Source organism: Thalassophryne amazonica, chromosome 12 (genome assembly GCF_902500255.1).
Source record: "Thalassophryne amazonica chromosome 12, fThaAma1.1, whole genome shotgun sequence".
Lineage (NCBI taxonomy): Eukaryota > Metazoa > Chordata > Actinopteri > Batrachoidiformes > Batrachoididae > Thalassophryne > Thalassophryne amazonica.
In genome coordinates, this window is record NC_047114.1 from 40,176,042 (window position 1) to 40,200,944 (window position 24,903).

Below are 24,903 nucleotides of genomic sequence, written 5' to 3' on the forward strand. Positions count from 1 at the left end.
ACTTTGCAGTCATGCCTCATATTCACCCATTCACGCAAAACTCATACATCAATGTCAGGGTGCTGTATGCAAGGTACTCCAGGAGCAACATGGGGATTAAGGACCTTGCCCAAGGGCCCAGAGTGATTTGAATTGAGCATCCTCTGGTCACAAACCCACCACTTCAACAACTTGACCATCATCTCTCCTAATCAAATGGGTTTTGCTTGGGCTACCAATCTGTAGACCTAGGTTTGATTCCCTTTTACACTACCTATCTGTGTACTTGGACAATAGACTTCATCTGCATTGTACTCAGCTGTAAATGGGTACCAACCTCAGCTCGGGAAGTAGATTCTCATCTGTTTCATGCTACAGAATCTGGTGATAAGCACCTGGGCGATTCTATGGTAACGGAATTACAATCGGAGCACATTTTTAATGGGGAGCTAAAATATGGCCAGATTTTCCCATTGTTGTAATTCCGTTACCATAGAATCGTCCACCTACACCTCTGGGCCAATAGAGATTTTAGTTCTTCTTCAAGGTTTACCTCTTAGTCCTATTCTGTTTTGTTTCTTGAGAGAACTATTTTTCTTCAAAATTCCTGAATAACAATCTGCAATTCTTAATAAAGGTGAGGTGTAATCTTTGACTTCATATATGCTGTTCATGTTAAATAAGTGACCTTCTGATTATTATTATTATTATTATTATTATTGAAAGACCGCTTGCATTGTGAGGGATATAAGCAACAACAAAGGCCAAGGTCACCTGGTTGTGGCCAAAAAAAAAACTGGATACTGTCAGAAGGTGGGGACCATTGATTTCTATTTACTCACTAAATGGTGGACCGTGGCGATCCGCTCGTTTGCTGCCTGTTGGCCGAGCGCCGCCATTTTGGTTATTGTCACACAACCAGACATAAATAGAAATCACTGTGGACATGATAAATGTTTTCAAGAGAGATTCATCATAAATCTGCATTTTCCGTGCTATTACTGTGCTGTTACATTTATTCAAACTCAGTCCCACGTTTTGTCAGAACAGATACAGAAGAGGATCAGAATATTTATATAATAGACTTGAATGAATTTGTTCGTGCCATTCCAGATAGAAATAATACCAACAGTTTGTCAAACACATTATGTCTGTCACGACACCAGATACTAGCCTGATTAATTTCATTATGAAGTTAAAGATGGGACATAATCAGGGATGAAAGTAAGAGCTTCACACACTCCCATCATATTAAAGATAACATGTATATGTCGCGGACATGAACGAGCAAAGCTCTTCAGCATCTCACCACATCATTTCTGGTTTGTGGCTTTGTCTATCATTGGTTTGTGGCTTTTTATGACAGTGCTGTCTGGTTTGTGGCTTCTTCTCCACTAGGCAGATTTTTTTTTTGTGCCATTTCCAGTGTGTGCCTTCATGTTTTGTGCCATTTCCGGTTTTTGCCTTCGTCTACCATAAGAGCGAGCTTCGTGCCGCTGCGCAGCGCTTCACTCGTATTAATATTAAAGACTGCTCTAAACCCACCTGCAGCGCCGCTTTTACCCAGCGCTTCTCTGTGAAAATATCAAATAAAATAAATAACTAAAATAGCCACGCCGGCCAGGGTGAAAGTACAGTAAGATTATTCAAGAATTTCTGGATCAAGCTGAAAGAAATCTGAAAAAACTTCACTGACATATGGAGCATGTCGTAAATAAATTAATCTCATTAATGTATATTCTTATATTATTAGAATATACAATGTCAAAGCGACTGTCATGTGACCCACCAAATTGAGAGATACACTGGCTCTTACAGAATATCTCAGGATGAAAAACCTGATGTGAAGAAAACTGAGGATAATTAAAAAGGGATAAATTGAGACTAATGAAAGTGAGACTTCGAACTGAATCACTAAACGAATGGTGCATTCAGGCAATAAAACTGAAGTCACTACTTTACAGAATACAGATAATAAATAATTTTCTAACATTTATTCAGAAATTGTAGTCATTTCCCCAAATCAGTTATATTACATACAGTTGTGCTCAAACGTTTACATATCCTGGCAAAACTTGAGCTTTTTTTTGGCCATTTTTAAGAGAATATGAATGACAACACAAAAACTTTCTTTTCACTCATGGTTAGTGGTTGGGTGAAGCCATTTATTGTCAAACAACTGTGCTTCCTCTTTTTAAATCAAAATGACAACAGAAACTACCCAAATGAACCTGACCAAAAGTTTACATACCCCTGAATACTGTGTATTTCCCCTTTAACATCAATGACAGCTTGGAGTCTTTTGTGGTGGTTGTGGACGAGGCTCTCTGATGGTAAAGCTGCCACTGAATATGTTTCGGACTTTATTTACATCAATTACAATGAAATACAAACAGTATGGCACTCTATGGTAAATCCGTAGTAGACAGTTCTCACAAACTGAGTGACTGTGCAAGAAGGAGAAGAGTGAGGAAAGACACCAAGACAACCCAAAAGAAGTTATGGGCTTACAGTAGTGTTCAGAATAATAGTAGTGCTATGTGACTAAAAAGATTAATCCAGGTGTGACTAAAAAGATTAATCCAGGTTTTGAGTATATTTCTTATTGTTACATGGGAAACAATGTACCAGTCGATTCAGCAGATTCTCACAAATCCAACAAGACCAAGCATTCATGATATGCACACTCTTAAGGCTATGAAATTGGGCTATTAGTAAAAAAAACGAAGAAAAGGGGGTGTTCACAATAATAGCAGCATCTGCTGTTGACGCTACAAACTCAAAACTATTATGTTAAAACTGCTTTTTAGCAATCCTGTGAATCACTAAAGTAGTATTTAGTTGTATAAACAGTTTTTCATGATTTCTTCACATCTGCGAGGCATTAATTTTGTTGGTTTGGAACCATGTTTTTGCTCATTTACTAGTGTGCTTGGGGTCATTGTCTTGTTGAAACACCCATTTCAAGGCCATGTCCTCTTCAGCATAAGGCAACATGACCTCTTCATGATACCTGGTATGCGATATATAGGCCCAACACCATAGTAGGAGAAACATGCCCATATCATGATGCTTGCACCACCATGCTTCACTGTCTTCACTGTGAACTGTGGCTTGAATTCAGAGTTTGGGGGTTGTCTCACAAACTGTCTGCGGCCCTTGGACCCAAAACGAACAATTTTACTCTCATCAGTCCACAAAATATTCCTCCATTTCTCTTTAGGCCAGTTGATGTGTTCTTTGGCAAATTGTAACCTCTTCTGCACGTCTTTTATTTAACAGAGGGACTTTGCGGGGGATTCTTGCAAATAAATTAGCTTCACACAGGTGTCTTCTAACTGTCACAGCACTTACAGGTAACTCCAGACTGTCTTTGATCATCCTGGAGCTGATCAATGGGTGGGCCTTTGCCATTCTGGTTATTCTTCTATCCATTTTGATGGTTGTTTTCCGTTTTCTTCCCCGCATCTCTGTTTTTTTGTTGTTTTTTTTTTTGTTTTTTTTCCATTTTAAAGCATTGGAGATCATTGTAGGTGAACAGCCTAGAATTTTTTGCACCTGCTTATAAGTTTTCCCCTCTCCAATCAACTTCTTAATCAAACTACGCTGTTCTTCTGAACAATGTCTTGAACGTCCCATTTTCCTCAGGCTTTCAAAGAGAAAAGCATGTTCAACAGGTGCTGGCTTCATCCTTAAATAGGGGACACCTGATTCACACCTGTTTGTTCCACAAAATCTGACGAAGTCACTGACTGAATGCCACACTACTATTATTGTGAACACCCCCTTTTCTACTTTTTTTACTAATAGCCCAATTTCATAGCCTTAAGAGTGTGCATATCATTAATGCTTGTTCTTGTTGGATTTGTGAGAATCTACTGAATCTACTGGTACCTTGTTTCCCATGTAACAATAAGAAATATACTCAAAACCTGGATTAATGTTTTTAGTCACATAGCACTACTATTATTCTGAACACTACTGTACCTTCTGGCAATTTGTAGCTAAACCTTCAGGACTTCTTTTTAAGAAAATCCTCCTCTATACCACTTCATCATGAAGATGGATAACTGGTGATACAAAAAACTGTACAATCCTTTGTCAGCCGACAAAGGATTGTACAGTTTGTCACTGTACCCGGACGCTGCACAAAACAGCATTTTCAGATCGCTTTAACCCAAGTTTAAGTCAGCAAATAATCTATTTCTATTTAATCTAATGCCTGACGACGCGGAATAATGCTAAGCAATATGGCGGCTGCCAGCAACAGCTCACAGACTGCATCCGCCATCTAGTGGATTAAATAGAAAATCAATGGTGGGGTTTGGGCCAGTCATCTGCCTGGATGGTTAATATCCAGGACCAAAGGGGTTTCTGTGGTTTGGTGGATGTGGTGATTACAAAACCTTACCAAACTAAGCTGCATAGCTTCTTGAAAATACAGTAAATCACAATAATAATTCACACTTTATGCCATCTTGTCTAGACTGCTGTTTTAACTCACCTCAGATTTTATCCCTGGAACACCTTCAACCTGTCCGAAATACTGCAGCAAGATTGTTATCAAAGGCATCGAAGAGATCTCATATACACATATAGTCTGTTTCATTTGGTCCACACCATTTCCTCTTAAAATTAGAGTTGAATTTAAGATTTTATTATTCACCGTTACAGCTTTATGCACCTTTAGAACATACAGATCCACATTGTCTCTGGTGTGGGGACCCCAACTGAAAAAAAGGAGACATTGAAGGGATGTACTGACCTTTACAACTTTATGTGGTCAGGGAGCCATGTACATTAGTGAGCTGATACAACTTCACACCAGAAGTAAAATATTATTCAGGGCCTTCTATCAGTTCCTCACATGAAATTTATAACTAGAAGAGGCCAAGTTCTTGGAGTTCTTGGTGATAATCATCCATTGCTCCCACCAGTTGGTTTCGTTGATGTACCTCTTCTGTTGATCACTCACCTCTCTGTTGTAGCTATGGTTAGGCCCATGCTGCGTTTATACCACTAAATCACAACAAAGCTGTCTCAAGACGCTTCACACAAGTAAGGTCTAACCTTACCAACCACTAGAGCAAGCACACAGGCGACAGTGGTAAAGAAAAACTCCCTCTGACGATACTGAGGAAGAAACCTCAAGCAGACCAGACAAAGGGGTGACCCACTGTTTATGTTGGGGTTTGCATTGTCACCGAGTTTGTGGGTTGTCACAGGGTCTGTAATATGTCCTGTTCCTCTTTATGTCCTGTTGTGCTCATGTGTGTGGATGCGCGTGTCTGGGCAGGTGTGAATGCGTGTGTGTTGGGATCTTGTCATGTGAGTATTGATGGACGTGTTGTGAATGAGTGTGTGACAATGCATGTGAGCGTGTGTGGGTCTTCTAGGTGTGTGTGTGTTTGCATGACCTTCGTTTGTTTTGCGTGGATGTGTTTCCTCTTCCCGTGTCCTGTCAGTTGTGTGTGTATATGGGAATGAGTGGAGGAACGAGAGATTTAGATCAGAATCAGAATCGCCTTTATTGTCATTGTAATTTACATTGCAACGAGATTTGAGTGCAAGTCCAGAAAGTGCTTTTCCGAGGTGCGAGTAATAATTAGCCAAATTAAAGATAATAAAATTTAACAAAACTAATTATTTAAATATATGTACAACTAAAAATAAAATGTGGACAAAATAGAAAATGTAAAATGAGAAATTATGTACAGATCTTCGTAGTTGGGGGTTATATGGTGCTGTTGTAGTGTTTACCGTTTAGTTCCTGTTTTATAGCTGCGCAATACTGTCGTCATGGTTACGTTTGGTATGTGAGTGCAGCATTATGACAGCTGTCCACTGCTAGGGCCCCGCCCCCTTGCGCACCTATTGTGTTTCTTTTGTGTGCTTTTATTTCTTTGTGTTTTTGGTATGTCATGATTTTCGTATTGCAGTTATTTTAGTAGTTTTTGTTTTCTGATGTTTTCTGTACATAATAATTCCACATGTGCTCTTGTAGGAGTTGCACTTCATTCTTTGGTTCACTGTTTCATTCCCTGGGTTTATTTTCCATGTTGATCATCTGTTTTCTTTTCCTTTGGGAATACTATGAGCTGGGTTTTATTTTCTCTGTTCCCTCTGATCCTCACGTGCTTTTGTTTCTCTTGATTACTCACATCTGCTCACAATCAACCGAAGTGTATTTAGTCACATAAGTTTGTTCCCTCTTTGCCGGCTGTTTGTTTCAGTGCTTGTGAGCTACTGATTCATCACACGTCTGTCGGTCACCTCTTCTCATCAACTGTCTGTAAGTGTCTCCGCGGTCTCCTTTTGGACAGTAGTTTTTACGTTGTGGATTTTTGCACTCTGTCTGCTTTTGGTTTTTGTCACTTGGATATATTTTGTCTCTGTCTCTCAAGACTAGTTATTTTAGGAGTTGTGATTTTGGAGCCTCTGTTTGTCATCTTGGGAAGAATTAAAACCTTTAATTTTCACTTATCTCTTGTGTCTTAGATAACAGCATTTTGAGGCCCATTCAGTTCCTATGGTTTGAACCATAACAGTTTAGGTCGTTCTACCAAAAATGTTTACAATACAGAACACAACACAACAACAACTGACGAGAGTCCATGCAGACGTCCAGTCCACCGTCAGCAGGGGAGGGGGTTGGGGAAGAGGAGTCTTCAGCGGAGGCCGCCCCGCATGCGCCACAGAAATCATCCAATCCAGAATGTGGATCCAGCCGCATCTCGGACAGAGACAAAAAGAAAACATAATCAGTCGGCCAGGAAAAACTACAATTACAGTATAATTCATCAACATTAAGCAACAGGAAAGCAGAAGAAATGCTAAGGTGATAACCATCCACTAGCCCTAAGCTTCACTAACAGACCCAGACTTTAGATAAACTTGATGCCAAGTCCCGCTCTGTTTACTAATAAAATGAATTTAAAAGGGTAGGAAGCATAGTAACATACTATGCCAGTATGCTCACCTTATGACAGGGAGAATAAATGTGTCTTAAGTCTGGACTTGAAAGTCTGTACAGAATCTGACTATTTTATTGATGCAGGGAGATCATTCCACAAAACCAGGGCACAATCAGGGAAAGCTCTGTGACCCACAGACTTTTTATTCACCTGGTCTAACCATCTCATCACTGGTCTTCTACTCTGCTTTCAGTTAAGAAATTCCTGACTATAGGGTCTTGATACAAAGTTTTCAGAGGCTCTTTTTACACGTTTAAACCAACACCACCTTTCTTACTGGATGCCCCCAGAGTCTTTATCATGATTACATTTGGTATTCAGTTCCATCTGCTGACACCAAGAAAGGCATCTTATTTCATATACTTTGTTTATCTTCTGATTTCAGAAACATGCAAAAAAAAAATTGTCAACTGATTCAACTTTCCTTCCCTTAGTAGTTATATGTTCAGTACTGCATGACAGGATGTTACACTTGGCGTTATTAATTTTCAGACACCATTTCTGAGAGGATTGCTCCAATTCTGTTGTAAGGAACTTTTTATGTATCAAATATTGCAAAGAGTAGCATTGTCTGACTGGTACAACATGTTTTAATTGAACATGCCTCACTGAGTTTTCCAGTAGAATCAAGAGATTTCATGAAACACCCCAAGCATCTTCTTCTGAGACTTATTTGTACTTTGAACCAGTCCAATGTCCATTCGTGATCACAGCATATTCAGTTTCCTTATAAAGGTATTCATTCATTTATTCTCATTATATTTTTGATCAGCTTCAGCACCTTCATCTTCTACAGATCTTTTCTTCACATGTCAAAGTTTACTTGAACATCAGTGAAACTGAAGTTAAGATAGAAGTTGTGTTCTTTAGACTTCTCGAATATTTATCCATCCATTTTCATCGTGCTGCCCTAAATAGTGTTGCACATGGATCTCACGTTGTCAGAAGCGAGTACCATATTCAGAGTGTAGATGGCTATCGATATTTTAATGTGTCTAGGATTTTTTAAAAAGTCAATATATAAAGTATTTTATGACACTTAGCCCTTGAAAAAAAAAGAAGTAAGTCCAAAATAGACCCTTAGGCCCATAGGTGTCATTGATTATCCCTGAATTCTATAGCATGAAGCAAATGAGAGTCCATAACTCCATCTGGACGGGATACCAGTCTTACGCAGGTTACTTCCCCAGCCAAGGCTGGTACTTATTCACAGTTGGGTAGACTGGGGTAATGCAGATGAAGTGTCTTGCTCAAGGACTCAGACAGGTAGCGTGACTTTGAATGGAACCCAGTCTACATAGTGGAAGCCCACCTCCTTATCCCACTAAGCTATCTCACTTATTGACATTAAGTACTTAAGTTCAGACTTCCTTTTTAGGCTCATATCATAGAGTCTCTCTGTGTATATGTAAATTGTTGTGGAAATATCTGTAGTTTCACTCATGGTGGTAGCTATCTCTGCCTCAGAAGGTTACACGGTGATCCTCCTCAACTTGAGTAAGGCTCATCAAGTACCGGTGCTGATCTGGTCCTCCTGTTGGATGAACTGGTGACTTTGCACATTGGTCTGGGCTTGCGGACCAATTCACAAGACTTTATGAGAGAGTCCGGCATAACACAGAAAGAAAACAAAATGATTCACCAGACCAACCTCAGCAACCTGTCACTGGCGTCCCTCAGTCCCTGCTCCGACACGTGCGTCTACTCAGTCTCTCACAGGTGTTTTGTGACTGTGGTTGGTGAGTAGGTCAGGCTCACCCTTGTATGTGTGACCTTATAATCTAATTCTGTCAGCCACAGGCCTAAACTATTTTTTAGAACTGCAGGTCTCTGTGGGTTTACAGCACAGACACTCACTATGAAGACTGCAGCACTTTTGAAGGAAACACAAGCTGTCTTATTCAGAACTGCACACACATACATACAAAATACAAAGGGTTTACAAAGGGTAGAAAATCTATATATTCTCAATCTCCATCCTAAACCACTCTCCCACAAGTTCTCATGAATGGAAAAATGGAAGATTTAGGCAAAGCGGGTCAACTGTGACTATATGTGAGGGGTAACATTACACCATTTGTATGCTTGGAGGCACGGTGCTTGCTTCCAGACTCATAAATACCAACTGCCTACAGGTCAGGTCCGAGCTGGGAGCATGCAACAGTGTTGAACATTGACGCATCCAGCACACTACAAAGCCATCCTGGGTTCTGACTGGCAGCCACCCAGGCCAGCCAATGGTCCATCCCTATCCCTTTATGAAAGTAGCCATCTATCTGTCATGTTGGTGTCCCCTTGATAACTTCCAGTTGATGTGGTCCTCAACATTGAGTCACTTGCATGCTGGATGATGCTCAGGATAACATCCCACATTGACATGGGGTCATAATTGATGTTTCCTCACAATGCAATTGCTTATTTGACACAAAGTTCCACTGGTACTCAAACACTGTCCAGAGTGACTTGGTGTCAAAGACATTCATTTGTTATACAACCCCTGGCAAAAATTATGGAATCACCGGCCTCAGAGGATGTTCATTCAGTTGTTTAATTTTGTAGAAAAAAAGCAGATCACAGACATGACACAAAACTAAAGTCATTTCAAATGGCAACTTTCTGGCTTTAAGAAACACTATAAGAAATCAGGAAAAAAAAATTGTGGCAGTCATTTGAAATGACTTTAGTTTTGTGTCATGTCTGTGATCTGCTTTTTTTCTACAAAATTAAACAACTGAATGAACATCCTCCGAGGCCGGTGATTCCATAATTTTTGCCAGGGGTTGTATTAGGTAACTGGTTTAGCTCATCGTGATAACAGAAAGCCAAAGCACATACAGTAAACCTTGTATATGCACCGCACATACACTTTTCCCTTTCTCTTCCATTTTCTTACAGACTGTAACAACATGAAACAGCATGCCCTGCAGCTTTTTAGTTGCCGAATACAGCATACTCGCTCAGCGCCATCTGAACCCAAAGCACGTACCGTATAAGTTATGCCACGGTGTCAAGACTCTCATTCGTTATGCGAGGCTTGCTTTTTTAGGATCTGTGCAAAAAAGAAAAAAAAAAAGCCCCAAATCTCTGAAGTGTTATTAGGGAAAATGGTATGCTGTATGTAAAGAAACAAATGGCAAAGAACATCTGGTTACATCTCATCTGTGAGTGTGGCACTGGATTGGACTGATCATGTTTAAAATGCATCTGGAGCAGCATGCATTTTACATTACATTACAGAGTGTATGAGTCAGTAAAATGAGGATGGAATGTATAATGCTGTATGAATAGACTACAGTCACTGTTTGGAAGAGGCTTTGAATCAGGTACGGCAATAATCACACAGAAGCACATGTTTGGTTGCGACGACCGTACGACTGTAAGAACGCAGGATACTGCCGTGTGTGTTTTTTATCAAAATGGGTCTTCAAATTGGAAAGAATTATTTGCTTGCAATGCAAGACTCTTAATCTAGAAGCAGATAAACAAGTCTGAATTAGACCCAGATTTGACATTCACTTGCTTAGAGACTTGAATGACTTTACCACTGTCAAGCCCCTCGCACCCCCACACCCTCTGCCTTTAGAGAATTCTGCCCTCATGAATTAGTGAAGGGGTTTGCGTAGCCAAGACAAGAGCTTGCATTTTTCATTTTTGTACAAGCCACTTCATTTGCTGTGTTCCCTTCCTTCATCTGATTTTTCTCTCTGAATTAACTGTTGATTGGAATCTTGGAGGAGCGACTTAGTGATTGTTTGCGTCAGGGTAGATGGACGCGGATAGCAATACCACGTGTTTCCAGATGGAATAAGCTCATTTCAGTGTAATATGGTATTAAAGAGCAGCTTGACAGCCTCTCTTGTAGATTTTAAAGCTTGTCCTCATGCACAGCTTAACAAGACACTTAAAATGTGCCATTAACTGATGTACGGGGGCGTGACCTAGAACCGAGTGTGCAAAGCACCTGAAGACGACTCGACTCTCCAAGGTGCTGGTGACCTTGATTTGAAATCTTGCTATCTCTTTGAGGAACTGTGCGCAGGTTACAAGGAGACAGTTTAGACATGTGAGACGGTGCTCAAGGCTTGCACCTACATAATCAAAGTAGTACAGCAGAAGAAGAAAATGAGAAAGGTGTCAGCGTCGAGGTGGTGTCAGGGCCGCTGGTGAGATTGACAGATAGAATAATCAGCAAGAGGGAGATGGGCTGGAGTTACTGAAACCATTCGGGCACACGCCCCCTGTGTCACACCACCTTTGTGTCGTCACCCAACATCCATCACGAGCAGAGGTCTTGGTGGACACTGGGTGAGCAATGGACCGAGAAGGTTCCTCTCAAAAGCCATTTTGTCACCACAGATAGCACCCATGGGAACTGTGGGTGTGGGGTTGCGAGGTAGAAGACAGAACCCCCCACGGAGAAGTGCTATGATCTTTGACCCTTGCTTTAATGCCCCAGAGGACTGTGGGATGTGCTTGATTCCTCAGTGCTTTCAGCGTCAATTCACAGGCTTTGACTTACTTCATTTTCAATTTCGTGTTCAATTTTCTTTCAATTCTACCTCACTGCTGCTAATCTGCTATTCATTCAGCATTTTCTATTCCATAAATATTTATACCAGAGCAGCCGAGTCAGACAAACACTCGCGTGCGCGCGTGCACACACTCACATCAGTAGCCTCTGTATCTCAAACAGGCCATGTTGTAGGATTCATTTGAGCTCCATAATTCCTTTAATCGCTCTCTTTTCCATTTCCTTCCACTTATTTCTATCCTCTTTCTCTCTCTTTTCCTGGCTGCAGGTCAGGACCGCAGTGAGGCGGGGCTTATTAAGCGTTTCCGTGGAGATGGCGTGCGCTACAAGGCCAAGCTGATCGGGATTGATGAGGTGACAGCAGCACGCGGGGACAAGCTGTGCCAGGACTCCATGATGAAGCTCAAGGTGCAGAGTAGTGTGTGTGTGTGTGTGTGTGTGTGTGTGTGTGTGTGTGTGTGTGTGTGTGTGTGTGTGTGTGTGTGTGTGTGTGTGTGTGTGTTCACCACTTCACTCGGATTTGAAAAAGGTGCGCTTGAGCATGTCTGCATTGTCTGCTGAATGAATCATGGGAGCTGTCTGGTCCTGTATTCGCCTCACTGAAGCCCTGTGAAAAACTGACCACATGGAACAAATAAAGTCTTCCCGTATTATCCCATGGCTCTGTGCTACGTTGGAAGCTGCTGGGAGGTTGGTTTTATACACTCTGCCAAATGGTTGGAGCGTTGTACTCTATTTCCATCTAATAGGCGGCTGTATTTTGAGTATTGCTCACAGCTCTCTGTGTTTCTTCATAAACCTATGTTATTTATTTTGCACCCCTTAATCTTGGAGGCAAACTGGCTTTTTATTTGTTGATGCAGTACTTCACAGAGAGCAGAACAAAAGTTTGCTTTTTGTATGTGGCTGGGCGGCATCGTGGCTTAGTGGTTAGCACTGTGGCTTCCCAGCAAGAAGGTCATGGGATCACTTCCCACTTGTGGCCTTTCTGTGTATAGTTTGCATGTTAATTAATTAATTTCATTTATTTAGCGCAAAATCACAACAAAGCTGCCTCATGGTGCTTCATACAAGTAAGGTCTAACCTTACCAATCCCTAGTGCAAGCACACAGGTGACAGTGATAAGGAAAAACTCCCTGTGATGATTTTGAGGAAGAAACATCAAGCAGTACAGACTCAAAGGGGGACCCACTGCGTACAGTAGTGTTCAGAATAATACTAGTGCTATGTGACTAAAAAGATTAATCCAGGTTTTGAGTATATTTCTTATTGTTACATGGGAAACAAGGTACCAGTAGATTCTCACAAATCCAACAAGACCAAGCATTCATGATATGCACACTCTTAAGGCTATGAAATTGGGCTATTAGTAAAAAAAAAAAAAAAAAGTAGAAAAGGGGGTGTTCACAATAATAGTAGTGTGGCATTCAGTCAGTGAGTTCATCAATTTTGTGGAACAAACAGGTGTGAATCAGGTGTTCCCTATTTAAGGATGAAGCCAGCACCTGTTGAACATGCTTTTCTCTTTGAAAGCCTGAGGAAAATGGGACGTTCAAGACATTGTTCAGAAGAACAGCATAGTTTGATTAAAAAGTTGATTGGAGAGGGGAAAACTTATACGCAGGTGCAAAAAATTATAGGCTGTTCATCTACAATGATCTCCAATGCTTTAAAATGGACAAAAAAACAGAGACACATGGAAGAAAACGGAAAACAACCATCAAAATGGATAGAAGAATAACCAGAATGGCAAAGGCTCACCCATTGATCAGCTCCAGGATGATCAAAGACAGTCTGGAATTACCTGTAAGTGCTGTGACAGTTAGAAGACGCCTGTGTGAAGCTAATTTATTTGCAAGAATCCCCCGCAAAGTCCCTCTGTTAAATAAAAGACATGTGCAGAAGAGGTTACAATTTGCCAAAGAACACATCAATTGGCCTAAAGAAAAATGGAGGAATTTTTGTGGACTGATGAGCGTAAAATTGTTTTTTTTTTTTTGGGTCCAATGGCTGCAGACAGTTTGTTGAGACAACCCCCAAACTCTGAATTCAAGCCACAGTTCACAGTGAAGACAGTGAAGCATGGTGGTGCAAGCATCATGATATGGGCATGTTTCTCCTACTATGGTTTTGGGCCTATATATATCGCATACCAGGTATCATGGATCAGTTTGGATATGTCAGAATACTTGAAGAGGTCATGTTGCCTTATGCTGAAGAGGACATGCCCTTGAAATGGGTGTTTCAACAAGACAATGACCCCAAGCACACTAGTAAACAAGCAAAATCTTGGTTCCAAACCAACAAAATTTATGCCTCACAGATGTGAAGAAATCACAAAAAACTGTGGTTATACAACTAAATACTAGTTTAGTGATTCACAGGATTGCTAAAAAAGCAGTTTGAACATAATACTTTTGAGTTTGTAGCGTCAACAGCGGATGCTACTATTATTGTGAACACCCCCTTTTCTACTTTTTTTACTAATAGCCCAATTTCATAGCCTTAAGAGTGTGCATATCATGAATGCTTGGTCTTGTTGGATTTGTGAGAATCTACTGAATCTACTGGTACCTTGTTTCCCATGTAACAATAAGAAATATAATCAAAACCTGGATTAATCTTTTTAGTCACATAGCACTACTATTATTCTGAGTACTACTGTAGGTCATACCAATAAAAAAACATTTTTAACAATAAAGAGGAACATAAACTTTTTGAGAATTATTAAGACCACACAGACATCCAGGACAGCAACAACTGGTTGGGGAGGGGAGGGAAGGGTGGGGAATTGGTTCTTCAGATCCAGTCTTCGAGCACAGTCCATTTTGCAAGTGCCATAGTCGGCTTCATTTGCACTCAAAGGGGAAGCTGCACAGGCATCAGCACCACAGACAGGGATTGTCCACACTGTCAGTGGGCTTTTCACATTAAGACTGTAGCATGCAGCACCCACCTCAGGTCTTCCAAATCACAGTCCGTCCAGGCTCTTCAGTTTGGATCTATCCGTCATTTGTACCTCGGGCAGAGAGAAAAAGACCAGAATCAGTTGGCCAGAAAAAACTACTCTTAGGTATTATTCATCAGCAGTAAATCCACAGGAAAACAGAGAAATTACTAAGGTGATCGCCGGCCGCTATCCCTAAGCTGCACTAACAGACCCAAAATTTAGATGAAGTTGAAGCCGAGACCTGTTCCGTTGTTAATAAAATGACTTTAAAAAGGTAGGAAGCATAGTACCATACTATGCCAGGCTATGAGCCAAACGAGAGGGAGAATAGATGCATTTTAAGTCTAGAATTGAAAGTCTCCACAGAATCTGACTGTTTTATTGTTGCAGGGAGATCATTCCACAAAACAGGTGCATGATAAGAGAAGGCTCTCCCCATGTTTGCACGGTTTCCCTCTGGGTGCTTCCTCCCACTTCCAAAGACATTCAGGTTAGGAGAAATGGAAACTTTGAATTGGCCGTGGGTGCAAATGTGTTTGTCTGCATGTATCCCTGAGACAGAGTGGCATCTTGTCCACTCTCACTCAGTGGTCTCCAGAGTCTACCTTCCCTGCGACCCTTGATTGGACAAAGCGAGTAAATAGAATGAGAGTGACAAATCTTACTGTACAAACACCAGTTATCTCCACCTTCACGCCACGGCTTCCTATTCTTATGACCCAACTTACTCCATGATGTCATAATTTTAACACAATGGCAAGCTATGATAATGTTACCCACATTGCTGTACATTTTACATGTTCTTCTTTATATAACACACTAAGTAAGTTCATCCCAAAGTGACACATTCAGAAAATGGGGTGTGGCGGAATTATATTTGAGAGAGAATATACTGAAAATAATCAGCTTAATCTAGAATTATGTGTCCAGTGAGACTGTCATCTTTAAAATCACGACCCTGTGGCGAAGTTTGTGGGTCTGTCTGTGAACAAGATCATTTTAAAATGATTAGAAGGACTTTCACCAAACTTGGTGGGAATATTACTTAGGCAGATATCTTGAGATGATAACGTTTTGGAGAGTATCTGACAAAGGTCAACATGAGCAAAATGGCATGGAAAACCAGTGACTGCACCATTGGAGGGCATAGGCATAAGAGGGCACTACTCATCCAAATAACCAAATACCTTTTTGGGCTTCCCCCCAAAATTCTCAAACTTCATAGTATTGCATTAAATATGTCCAATGCAAATTCATTCATTATTTTGCTACAGTGCATATGGAAAGTATTCACAGTGCTTCACTTTTCCACATTTTGTTATGTTACAGCCTTATTCCAAAATGGAGAAAATTAATCTTTTTCCTCAACATTCTACACACAGTACCCCATAATGACAATATGAAAAACATTTTGGAGATTTTTGCAGATTTTTAAAAATAAAAACTAAGAAATGGACATAAGTATTCACAGCCTTTGCCATTAACCTCAAAACTGAGCTCAGGTGCATCCTGTTTCCATTGATCATACTTGAGATGTTTCAACAGCTTAATTGGAGTCCATCTAGGGTTAATTCAGTTGATTGGGCATCATCTAGAAAGGTACACACCTGTCTACACATAACAGTTGACAGTGGATGTCAGAGCACAAACCAAGCATGAAGTCAAAGGAATTGTCTGTAGACCAGAATTTTCTTGAGGCACAAATCTGGGGAAGGGTACAGAAACATTTCCACTGCTTTGAAGGTTCCAATGAGCACACAAGTTTGGATACACCAGGACTCTTTGTAGAGCTGGCTGCCCATCTAAACTGAGCGAATGGGGGAGAAGAGCCTTAGTCAGGGAGGTGACCAGGAACCCAATGGTCACACCGTCAGAGCTCCAGCTGGAGCCCCACCTGGAGTTTGCTAAAAGGCACCTAAAGGACTCAGACCATGAGAAACAAAATTCTCTGATCTGAAGAGACAACAATTTAACTCTTTGCTGTGAATGCCAGGTGTCAGGTTTGGAGGAAACCAGGCACCATCCCTACACTGAAGCATGGTGGTGGCAGCATCATGCTGTGGGGATGTTTTTCAGCGGCAGGAACTGGGAGACCAGTCAGGCCTGAGGGAATGATGAATGCAGCAATGTACAGAGACATCCTGGATGAAAACCTGCTCCAGAGTGCTTTTGACCTTAGACTGGGGCAACGGTTCATCTTTCAGCAAGACAATGACCCTAAGCACACAGCCAAGATGTCAAAGGAGTGGCTTCAGGACAACTCTGTGAATGTCTTTGAGAGCCCAGACCTGAATCCGATTGAACATCTTTAGAGAGATCTGAAAATGCCTGTGCACCGACGCTCCCATCCAACCTGATGGAGCTTGAGAGGTGCTGCAAAGAGGAATGGGCAAAACTGCCCAAAGATAGGTGCACCAAGCTGGTGACATCATATTCAACAAGACTTGAGGCTGTAATTGCTGCCAAAGGTGCAGGAACAAAGTACTGAGCAAAGGGTGTGAATACTTACGTACAAGTGAACAGTGTACTTAGTAGTTGTTGTTGTTGTCATAAATTTGCAAACACTTTTTCATTTTTTCATTATGGGGTGTTGTGAGTAGAATTTTGAAGGAAAAAATAAATTTATTCCATTTTGGAATAAGGCTGTAGCATAAGAAAATGTGGAAGAAGTGAAGTGCTGTGAATACTTTCCAGGTGCACTGTATAGCCACTTACTCTAATTAAAGCTGGGCAGACACTCTACAATATTTTCAATCAATGTACTCGGCTCCAGCTCAAACTGTACGACAAAACCGCAGGGTGTAAAAGTTCAGAGCCCAGGATTTATGTTCTCACACTAAATGGCCCGTTGCTCTGATGCGATCTGACTACTCACATTGTACGTTCAAAAACCACACGTTGGACTCGTGTTTCCGGAAGCAAAACATAAACAGAAGGGGTTTTTTTTTCTTTTTCTTTTTTCAAACTTTATTTATATTTCTTATTTTTACAAAAACTCTCAATGGGAGATATCAGAGTTTAAAAAAAATGCAAGACTTTAAATGAGGAATTAAATGATGATTATTGAAGAATAATGGGGAAAAAAGAAACAGAAGCTGCTCTCCCAAAGAGATGATCGTTGTTTATGCTCTCTCCGGTGTTTGTACATGCACAGTGCGAGAGGTTGGGGTAAATCAGCTCGTAGACGTTCGTAGCATTGCTTCAGCAGCGCGGAATCCTCACGAGGGTCGACCAGAATATCAGACAGGTTTGATTTTCATCCGACCATACGATTGCCGATTGGGAGGTGGTCATGAGAGGTTAAACGCAGCTCGTTACTCTATGTATACTACACGATGTAGGACGCGTGATTAAGCTGAAACTCGGCACGATCCAAAAACTTCTCGCACAAGTGAAAAAGCGGCTGAAAAAGGGCCAAAACCCGCATAGTGTAAGCCCAGCTTAAGGGTCACAGGGGGTTGGAGCCTATCCCAACAGTCATAGAGCGTAAGGCGGGGTACACCCTGCACTGGACGTCAGTCTATCGCAGGGTCACATATAGACAGACAAACATCTGCACACACACCTATGACCAATTTAAAGTTTCCACTTCACCTAAACTGTAGGTCTTCGGAAGTGGGAGGAAGCCGGACCACCCAGAAGGAACCTCCTCGAACATGGGGAGCACATGCAAACTCCACACAGAAAGGTTTCCAGGTGGGAAGCCGTGAGGCAATAGTCCTAACCACTCTACCACTGTGCTGCCAACACAACTTCATCAATAATTTAAACATCCAAACAAATTTATAAGCTATAAATATAAGCTAAAATACATTTCGCATAGTGCACACAGATTCAAGGTAGCTGTCTTTGTTGTTCAACACAGTGACTGTTCTTTCTGCTCATTTTATTTCATATATCTGAAATAATATCTTGTGCGATTAATTGTCCTCAGAAATTAATTATGAAGTATTTGTTCCAGTTTTGGTTATTACTGAGATCTGGTGAAAATTACATGTTCATAGCACCTTTAGAAATATATTATGCCAGAGTGCAGAGCACGCTGGGTTTGCATCAGCACAAGGAGAATGTACATTTAACAATGTAACAGTCCTGTTTGTCTCTTGTTCACTGAACAAACCTAAATATGCTGTTGTCAACCTCATTACTGCTGATGCGTCACATATGGCCTCCAACCCCCATCTCATCTGTCAGAGTCTGAGCAACCTTTCTTCATCGACTCTGATCTACTGCTTGGCTATCCAGACCCACCCCCAACATTATCTCCCTACTCGACACCACCACACATTCACTGACTGTAAACAAGACAAAGGATCTTCCAGGTGGGCACCCACCTTTGGTTTGGAACATGAAATGATTTCCCCTGTCCCCTTCTTCAATATACAATCCCAATTCCAATAAAGTTGGGACGCTGTGTAAAATGTAAATATAAACAGAATACAGTGATTTGCAAATCCTCTTCAACCTATATTCAACTGAATACACCACAAAGACAAGATATTTAATGTTCAAACTGATAGACTCTTTTTTGTTTTTTGTGCAAATATTTGCCCACTTTGAAAAGGACACCTGCAACACTTTTCAAAAAGCTGGGGCAGTGGTATGTTTACCACTGTGTTACATCACCTTTCCTTCTAACAACACTCACTAAGCATTTGGGAACTGAGGACACTAATTGTTGAAGCTTTGTAGGTGGAATTCTTTCCCATTCTTGCTTGATATATGACTTCAGTTGTTCAACAGTCTAGGGTCTCTGTTGTCGTATTTTGTGTTTCGTAATGTGTCACACATTTTCAATGGGCGACAGATCTGGACTGCAGGGAGGCCAGTCTAGTACCTGCACTCTTTTACTACGAAGCCACTCTGTTGTAACACGTGCAGAATGTGGCTTGGCATTGTCTTGCTGAAATAAGTAGGCACGTCCCTGAAAAAGACGTTGCTTGGATGGCAGCATGTTTTGCTCCAAAACCTGGATGTACCTTTCAGCATTGATGGTGCCATCACAGATGTGTAAGTTGCCCATGTCATGGGCACTAACACACCCCCATACCATCACATATGCTGGCTTTTGAACTTTGCGCTGGTAACAGTCTGGATGGTCTTTTTCCTCTTTTGTCTGGAGATACAACGTCCATGATTTCCAAAAACAATTTTGATGGAATCCCTAAATTCCTTGCAATTGAACATTGAGAAACAATGTTCTTAAACTGTTGGACTATTTTTTTTTTTCATGCAGTTGTTCACAAAGTGATGATCCTCGCCCCGCCTTTGCTTGTGAACAGCTGAGACTTTTGGAGATGCTCCTTTTATACCCAGTCATGAGTGTCCTCAGTTCCCAAACCCTTATTGAGTGTTGTTAGAAGGAAAGATAATGTAACAGTGGTAAACATACAACAGCCTCAGCTTTTTTGAAACGTGTTGCAGGCATCCATTTCAAAATGAGGAAACATTTGTACAAAAACAATAAACTTTATCAGTTTGAACATTAAATATCTTGTCTTTGTGGTGTATTCAATTGAATATAGGTTGAAGAGGATTTGCAAATCATTGTATCCTGTTTTTATTTACATTTTTCACAACTTCCCAACGTCATTGGAATTGGGGTTGTATATATACGAGGTCTCTTAGATAATAAACCGACCCTTTTATTTTTTTTTTTAACTATATGGATTTGAATGACATGCGATTACACCAATCATGCTTGAACCCTCGTGCGCATGCGTGAGTTTTTTCACGCATGTCGGTGACGTCATTTCCCTGTGGGCAGGCCTTGAGTGAGATGTGGTCCCGCCCTCTCGGCTGAATTCCTTTGTTTCACACGCTGCTCGAGACGGCGCGCGTTGCTTTATCAAAATTTTTTCTGGACCTGTGAGGAATATCCGAGTGGACACTATTCGAGAAATTAAGCTGGTTTTCTGTGAAAAGTTTAACGGCTGATGAGAGATTATGGGGTGTTTCTGTCGGTGTAAGGACTTCCCACGGAGCGGGACGTCCTGCAGCGCTTCCAGGCGCTGTCGTCGGCCTGTTTCGAGCTGAAAACATCCTAATTTAAGGCTTAATTCACCCAGGACATCGTGAGAGAACAGAGAAGATTCAGAAGAGGCCGGCATGAGGAATTTATGCGGACATTCCACTGTTTAAGGACATTTTTTTAATGAAAGACGTACACGCAAATTCGCCGAGTTGTTTCCGTGACGACTCGGCAAATCTGTGTGCGCCGCGACAGGAAAAACACCTCCGTGTTGAAAACCATTTGTAGAATTCAGGCGGCTTTTAATGGCTTTCAACAAGTGAGTAACTGAGAAATTGTTTAACAGCTTGGGCATGTTCCAACTTGCCCGTTAAGATTTCCAACGGATGTGTTTTTCCTGCCGCGACCCCCCGCGGTCGGGTCCAGCCCAACATGCGACTCTGCCCGCACGTTCTTTCATTACAAAATGACCGTTAACAATGGAATGTCCGAATAAACTCCTCATGCCGACTTCTTCTGAAAGTTCTCTGTTCTCTGACGACTTCCTGGGTCAACAGAGCCTGAAATGTGGAAGTTTTCAACTTGAAACGGCGAGACGCTGCCGCCTCGAAGCGCAGATCGCCGTCAGGCGCCGTGGACCGTCCTTAAAGCGACACTACCAGACCAAAATCTCTCATCAGCCGTTAAAATTTTTACCGAAAACCAGCTGAATTTATTGAATGGTGTCCACTCAGTTGTGCCTTACAGTTTTGAAAAAATTTTTATCAAACAAAGCAACAGTCTCTGAGCCATTCCTAAACAATGAAAAAAATCGACGAGCGGGTGGACGACTCCTCACTCAAAGACTGCCCACAGGCGAATGACGTAACCGACAGGCGTGAAAAAACTCTCGCATGCCCACGAGGGTTCAAGCATGTCTGATGTAATCACACGTGATTCAAATCCATATGGTTTTTGAAAAAAATAATAAGGTCGGATACTTTTCTAATAGACCTCGTATATGTGTGTGTGTTGAAATTTTATGACTTGGTTTATTTTACAATTCAAATCATGTATAAAGTTAAACATGGACTCTTATCTCAACATGTCCAAGAGCTGATTAAAATGAGAGAGTCCAGTTACAACTTGCGAGGAACCTTGGTATTTCATAGAAGGAAGTATCGAACCACTGCCAAAAGTCATTACATTTCAGTAAAGGGTGTCAAAGTTTGGAATGATTGCTTAGACTGTATTAAGGTATCTAGTACATTGGCTTGTTTTAAAAGACTTTATAAAAACTATTTATTAACTTGTTATAGTTTGAATAATTAAGTAATTTGCCGTGTGGCTATTTTTTGTTCGTCTGTCCGTTGTATTACTTTGCTTGTTTCACTGAGTTGCATTACTGACTGGTATTTGACTTCCGTGTGTATTTTTTGTTTGTACATAGAAACTTGTGTACGGGGTGGGGGTTTATAAGCTTCTGCTTCTGCCCACACCCTTTCAGCCGCACCAAATTGGTAATTGTTTATGAGTTTTGTTCTATATATTTTTAATTTTGTTTCTTTCTTGATTTATTTTGTAAATGAGAGATTTTGTTCATGCGTGCATGCTGAATAAAACCATATATATATATATATATATATATATATATATATATATATATATATATATATATATATATATATATATATATGAGCCATACCTACTGGCTGAAGAAGCTAACAGCATTCCATGTGCACCTGGAGGTACAAATGGGTCTACTAACAGTAGGTACTCACTCAAACTGGCTAGCACAGGGCAGGACGATCCTGATCATGAAGGACCCCCACAAGCATGTGACACCCTCAAACTACTGGCCAGTTACCTGCCTCTCCACAACATGGAAGCTCCTATCAGGCATCATAGCAACTAAGTTGAGTAAGCACATGAGTCAACACATGAGCACACCTCAGAAGGGCATTGGAAACAATACTAGAGAGTCGAAGCACCAGCTACTGGTTGACCATGCAGTACACCAGGACTCAAACACGCAGGCACACAACCTGAGCACAGCCTGGATTGACTACAAGAAGGTCTATAACTCAGTGCCTCACACATGGATACTGAGGGGCTTGGCACTATACAGTGCACTGATAACCTTCATCAGGAACACAATGGGACTTTGGGAGATGTCACTGCAGGCCAACTCCAAGGCAATCGCATGAGTCACTATCAAGTGCGGAATACACCAAGGTAATGTCCTGTCCCCACTGCTGTTCTGCATCGGCCTCAACCCCCTTCAGTCAACTCATCACAAAGAGTGTCTACGGATATCGATTCAGGAATGGTGTAACCATCAGTCACCTCCTGTACATGGATGAAATCAAGCTGTATGCCACCAAGGGTGAGCGAGACATTGGCTCAGTGATCCACCTCACCAGCATCTACAGTGAAGATATTGGAATGTCATTCGGATTTGATAAATGTGGCCAAATGGTGGCAAAGAGAAGGAAGGTGATCCCGACTGAGGAGGTGGAGTTGCCAAAAGGTAAGATAGGGGACATACAGGACAGCTACAAGTACCTGGGAATCCTGCAAGCCAATGGGAACCATGATGAAGATTCAAGAAGGTCAGCCACAGACAGATACTTCCAGAAGGTAAGACAGGTGCTGAGAAGCCATCTTAATGGTAGGAATAAGATATGAGCCATCAATACATACACCCTACCAGTCATCAGTTATCCCAACTGGGATAATAAGTTGGCCGCAGGAGGAGATAGACGTCACTGATGCCAAGACACAAAAAATCCTCACAATGCATAGATGTTTCCATCCAAATTTCAGTACCCTGATGCTCTATGAGCAATGCAACTAGGGAGGATGAGGATTAGTGAGTGTCAAAGCCACAATCCAGGATGAGACGAGGAGCATCCATGAATACATCAAAGATGGCCCCCAAGATCAATTGCTACAAGAGTGCCTCAGACAATGGAATACAGATGGTGATAAGGAACAGGAGAAGGAGATATCACGGAAGACCCAGCCCCTCCATGGGATGTACCATCAACAGATAAAGGAAGTGGCTGACATCAAGAAGACCTACCAGTGGCTAGAAAAGGCTGGCCTAAAGGACAGCACAGAGGCTCTGATGAAGGCAGCACAAGAAGAAGCCCTAAGCACCAGATCCATAGAGGCAGGAGCCGATAGGACCCAAGTTTCAGGATGTGCAAATGTGCCCCAGAGATAGTCCAGCACATAGTAGCAGGATGCAAACTCAAACTGGAACAGCGTACACAAGTGTCCAGAATCATGTACAGGAACCTCTGTGCCGCATATGGATTAGAAGTCCACAAGTCTCGATGGGAGACGCCACCAAAGGTGGGTGAGAACAACAGGGCTAAGTTCCTCAAATTCCAGACAGACAAGCAGCTGCTGACCAACCAACCAGACATAGTGGTGGTTGACAAGAGAAAGAAAACCGCAGTTGTGATCGATGTGGCAATCCAACTGACAGCAACATCAGAACAAAGGAACATGAGAAAATTGAGAAGAACCAAGGGCTGAAGGAACAACTGGAGCAGATGTTGGAAGGCAAAGCCCAAAGTGGTAATCAGAGCAGTACGAGTTGTAACCCCCAAATTTGGAAAGTGGCTCCAGCAGATTTCAGACACAACATCAGAGGTGTCTATTCAGAATAGTGCAGTCCTACAAACAGCTAAGATACTGAGCCGAACCCTTAGACTCCCAAGCCTCTGGTAGAAGACCAGAACTTATATATATATACGAGGTCTATTAGAAAAGTATCCGACCTTATTATTTTTTTCAAAAACCATATGGATTTGAATCACGTGTGATTACATCAGACATGCTTGAACCCTCGTGGGCATGCGAGAGTTTTTTCACACCTGTCGGTTACGTCATTCGCCTGTGGGCAGTCTTTGAGTGAGGAGTCGCCCACCCGCTCCTCGATTTTTTTCATTGTTTAGGAATGGCTCAGAGACTGTTGCTTTGTTTGATAAAAATTTTTTCAAAACTGTAAGGCACAACTGAGTGGACACCATTCAATAAATTCAGCTGGTTTTCGGTAAAAAATTTTAACGGCTGATGAGAGATTTTGGTCTGGTAGTGTCGCTTTAAGGACGGTCCACAGCGCCTGACGGCGATCTGCGCTTCGAGGCGGCAGCGTCTCGCCGTTTCAAGTTGAAAACTTCCACATTTCAGGCTCTGTTGACGCAGTAAGTCGTCAGAGAACAGAGAACTTTCAGAAGAAGTCGGCATGAGGAGTTTATTCGGACATTCCATTGTTAACGGTCATTTTGTAATGAAAGAACGTGCGGGCAGAGTCGCATGTCGGGCTGGACCCGACCGCGGGGGGTCACGGCAGGAAAAACACCTCCGTTGGAAATCTTAACGGGCAAGTTGGAACATGCCCAAGCTGTTAAACAATTTCTCAGTTACTCACTTGTTGAAAGCCATTAAAAGCCGTCTGAATTCTACAAATGGTTTTCAACACGGAGGTGTTTTTCCTGTCGCGGC

General features: G+C 41.7%; 1 protein-coding gene across 1 annotated transcript in view; it reads left to right on the plus strand.

Annotated features, from left to right (window-relative positions):
* Positions 1–24,903, plus strand: part of LOC117521216 — a 215,906-nt gene that overhangs the window by 91,213 nt on the left and 99,790 nt on the right. The window contains exon 3 of the mRNA XM_034182558.1: positions 11,753–11,892. Within this exon, the coding sequence (XP_034038449.1) occupies positions 11,753–11,892 (140 nt within the window). The remainder of the gene's footprint in view (positions 1–11,752; positions 11,893–24,903) is intronic.